The sequence below is a fragment of the Corvus brachyrhynchos genome, unplaced genomic scaffold, assembly GCF_000691975.1.
Source record: "Corvus brachyrhynchos isolate BGI_N302 unplaced genomic scaffold, ASM69197v1 scaffold12, whole genome shotgun sequence".
Taxonomy (NCBI): domain Eukaryota; kingdom Metazoa; phylum Chordata; class Aves; order Passeriformes; family Corvidae; genus Corvus; species Corvus brachyrhynchos.
In genome coordinates this window covers 5,285,984-5,290,030 of record NW_008237885.1, presented here as the reverse complement: position 1 = coordinate 5,290,030, position 4,047 = coordinate 5,285,984, and the positions used below count along the sequence as shown (strand labels likewise).

The window sequence follows — 4,047 nt, the reverse complement described above, 5'->3', positions numbered from 1 at the left end:
CCCCCCCTCAATCTGAACCTCTGTAGGGAGCTGGCGAACAGCAGCACACAGTCATCACAGAGGGGTTTCCAGGGCGGGATTGCAACCTTGCATATAGCCAGCTACAACTTTATTTTCTTTACCTCCCATCCCCCGCGGTTTTTTTGTCAGAGAGAGGGAGAAAGGGAGAGGGAGGGAAAATTGTATTTGCCTCCTTTGCTAACCATAATTGAATTAAAGTTGTAAAATGCCTGGGAGTTTAACACTGACCGGGCAGGTTTTCAATAGGTTGTCATTGTGGGTTTTTCTTCTCCTCCGAAGAACTGTTGGTTAATGGATGAATGGATCTGATCGAGCTGAGAAAAAATATGCTTAGATACATGCCTTTGAGTAAGATTTCTGCTGCCTTTATGCAGTGAAGCCTTTTTGCTTTGAGTAATTCTGATCCAGTTGACGTCTGGTCAGAATTAGAGAGAGATTCACGGAGACTTCCGATTTCTTGCTGCGTGATTGCCTTTGCTGCAAGTGCTAGTTTTGCAGCCTTGAACCTGATGCCACAGGAGATGTCTTGCAGTACTGAGACTTCACATTTTTTAGGGGGCATTCCTCCAAACCAGAGTTGTTTCATGAGGATTGGAGCTCTGAGGTGGACGATAGAAAATGCAAGCCTGCTCCAAGATCCCAGCATTTAAGCCTGATGATTTATTAGTCTTCCCCTACCGGCACACAAAATGCATTTATTTTCCCTATTCATATTGCTTTTAGACTAATAGAAGTAGAAGAAAGCCACGAGGAGTCAGAAGGACTGCAAAAAATGGAATGGAAAGGATTTGGTTCCAGCTAGCTGGAATTCAGGCATTAAATTACTGACGTAGGTCAATGGTAGGGTTTCCCTTCTACCCTCCTTGGCTTTTAATCAGCCTGGGTGTCTTCTCCCCTAAAGGATGAAGAGTACTGACAGCCATCGCTGCTTATAATCAGTAACTCTGGAGTGTTGGCAATGAGATATTTTCATGAGACCTATTTAGATCTCTCCACTTCTACCAGGCTAGTTTTGCAGAACATTGGGAATAAGCGCTATGTCAGATATGGATGAGACTCCGAAGATGACCTGCATGTTTTACATTTTTCACAAATTTTGGGTGAGTGGTTAAAACATTTCTTTTAAGAGCATGTGTGTGTGTGTGTCAGAAAGAGAGAGAACAGGAGACTTCTGCTTAAAATGAGCTGTGTTACATTGTGTATAACTTGGGAGGGGATCAAAAATCAGTATTATTTGCTTTTTTAAAGATACAAAATTTCCGTATTGGAAGAGAGCTGTTAAGTGCACTGAAGTAGGAGGTTAATGTGTTTAATCTCATTACAGAAGAATTCCTCCACAAAAGTCATCTGGGGGTGCGCGCATGTGTGTGTGTGTGTGTGTGTGCATGTGTGCATGTCTGTGTGGGTGGGTGTGTGCTGTGTAAATGTATAGCTAGGAAAAAAACCACCAACATAAAAGAGTTTTAAGAAATGTGTGATGTGGAGAATGTGTCAGTATTCCCTCTGTTGAATTAAGACGCCGTTTTCAGCACTGAGCATTTTTCTTTGGATTCCTATCATGGTATTTCCACCACTGGTTAAAAATCAAGGTAAAAGGAGGGGAAGACCTTGATGCGCTGTTCAGCAGTGAGGTTCTGAAGGGAAGGGGGAGCTGGGTAATAGGGGAGGTGGGAAACTTTGTAAAATGGTGTTTCTTTTCTCTTAAATTAGAAACATGAAACTGAACTGACAGCCATTTTATGTATATTTATGGGGCTAGTTGTGAAAAGGAAATCCAAAGAAGCATTGAAATGCACCCCACACAAACAGAAACCAGAACAATTCCTACTGTGACCTCACCTTTTTAGACACCACAGGCATTTGACTCGCAAGGAGTTGCCTATCAACCTTTTCATCAATGCATGTCATCCAGTTCCTAAAAGTGTGGGAATTAGAAGTGACAGGAGGGGGGTTTTTTAGTGGGTCCATTCTCTACCCTACTGAACACATATAAACTTTGTTTCCATGTCAAATGTTATGGGGCTACCCTATTATGCTACTTTCTTTTTTTTCTCCTTATCATTACAGGAAATAAAATGTATGCTTGCTGCTCTACAGTAACTTTGGAACAGGACCTCAACAAAAAAATGCATATCTGGATGCTGCAGACGATCGCGTTTGCTTTAACATCACTAGTCCTTTCCTGGGCAGAAAGCATCGAGTATTATGGGGAAATCTGTGATAACGCATGTCCTTGTGAGGAGAAGGACAGCATCTTAACAGTGAGCTGTGAAAACAGAGGGATCATCAGCCTTTTTGAGATCAGTCCACCAAGGTTCCCTGTTTACCACCTCCTGTTGTCTGGGAACCTTTTGAACAGGCTGTACCCAAACCAGTTTGTCAATTACACAGGGGCTTCAATTTTGCATCTGGGGAGCAATGACATACAAGACATCGAAACTGGGGCCTTCCATGGTCTGAGAGGTTTAAGGAGGCTGCATTTGAACAATAACAAGTTGGAACTTTTACGGGATGACACTTTCCTTGGGCTAGAGAGTTTGGAATACCTACAGGTCGATTATAATTATATTAGCGTCATTGAACCCAATGCCTTCAGCAAACTGCATTTGTTGCAGGTGCTGATTCTCAATGATAACCTCCTCTCCAGTTTGCCCAACAACCTTTTCCGTTTTGTGCCCTTAACTCACCTGGACCTGAGGGGCAACCGGCTGAAGCTGTTGCCCTATGTGGGCCTCTTGCAGCACATGGATAAAGTGGTGGAGCTGCAGCTGGAGGAAAACCCCTGGAATTGCTCCTGTGAGTTGATTGCTCTAAAGGATTGGCTGGACAGTATCTCATACTCTGCTCTGGTGGGAGATGTGGTTTGCGAGACCCCTTTCCGCTTACATGGTCGAGACTTGGATGAAGTCTCCAAGCAGGAGCTTTGCCCCAGGAGGCTCATCTCTGATTATGAAATGAGACCTCAGACACCATTGAGCACCACAGGGTATTTCCACACTACCCCGGCCTCGGTCAACTCCGTGGCCACTTCTTCTTCAGCTGTTTACAAATCTCCCTTGAAGCCCCCCAAAGGGACCCGCCAACCCAACAAGACGAGGGTGCGCCCCACCTCCCGCCTGCCCTCAAAAGACCTGGGATACAGCAACTATGGCCCCAGCATTGCCTACCAGACCAAATCCCCGGTGCCTTTGGAGTGCCCCACTGCCTGCACTTGCAACTTGCAGATTTCTGACCTGGGCCTCAATGTCAATTGTCAGGAGAGGAAGATTGAGAGCATTTCTGAACTGCAGCCCAAACCCTATAATCCTAAGAAGATGTATTTGACGGAAAACTACATTGCGCTGGTACGCAGGGCAGATTTTGTGGATGCCACTGGGCTGGATTTGCTGCATCTGGGCAATAATCGGATCTCGGTCATTCAGGACCGGGCTTTTGGGGATTTAACTAATTTGCGAAGGCTGTACCTGAATGGGAACCGGATCGAGCGGCTGAGCCCAGAGCTGTTCTTTGGGCTGCAAAGCCTGCAGTACCTCTTCCTGCAGTACAACGTCATCCGGGAGATAGAGGCAGGCACCTTTGAATCTGTCCCCAACCTTCAGCTCTTGTTTTTGAACAACAATCTGCTGAGGTCTTTGCCAGGGAACATTTTTTCTGGTCTGTCTCTCTACAGGCTGAGCCTGCGGAGCAACCACTTCTCCTACCTGCCAGTGAGCGGGGTGCTCGACCAGCTGAAATCCCTGCTGCAGATCGACCTGCACGAGAACCCCTGGGACTGCACCTGCGACGTGGTGGGCATGAAGCTGTGGCTGGAACAGCTCAACACCGGTGTCCTGGTGGACCAGGTTATCTGCGAGTCCCCTAAGAAGTTTGCCCAGAGCGACATGCGGGCCGTCCGGGCGGAGTTGCTGTGCCCCGACTACTCGGACATCGTCGTCTCCACGCCAACGCCGTCCCCGGGCCAGCTGCCAGCCAGGACCACCCCCTCCTCCTCCACCGTGCGCCTCAATGGCACGGCGGCGCGGGGGC

At 47.1% G+C, this 4,047-nt stretch overlaps 1 protein-coding gene across 1 annotated transcript in view; it reads left to right on the top strand.

Annotated features, from left to right (window-relative positions):
- The first annotated feature begins 83 nt into the window (after window positions 1-83).
- The window catches only part of SLITRK5 (SLIT and NTRK like family member 5), a 6,482-nt gene continuing 2,518 nt past the window's right edge, over window positions 84-4,047 (top strand). Inside the window, exons 1-2 of the mRNA XM_017732599.1 lie at window positions 84-1,121; window positions 2,089-4,043. Of these exons, the coding sequence (XP_017588088.1) occupies window positions 2,097-4,043 (1,947 nt within the window). The 5' untranslated portion in view covers window positions 84-1,121; window positions 2,089-2,096. The remainder of the gene's footprint in view (window positions 1,122-2,088; window positions 4,044-4,047) is intronic.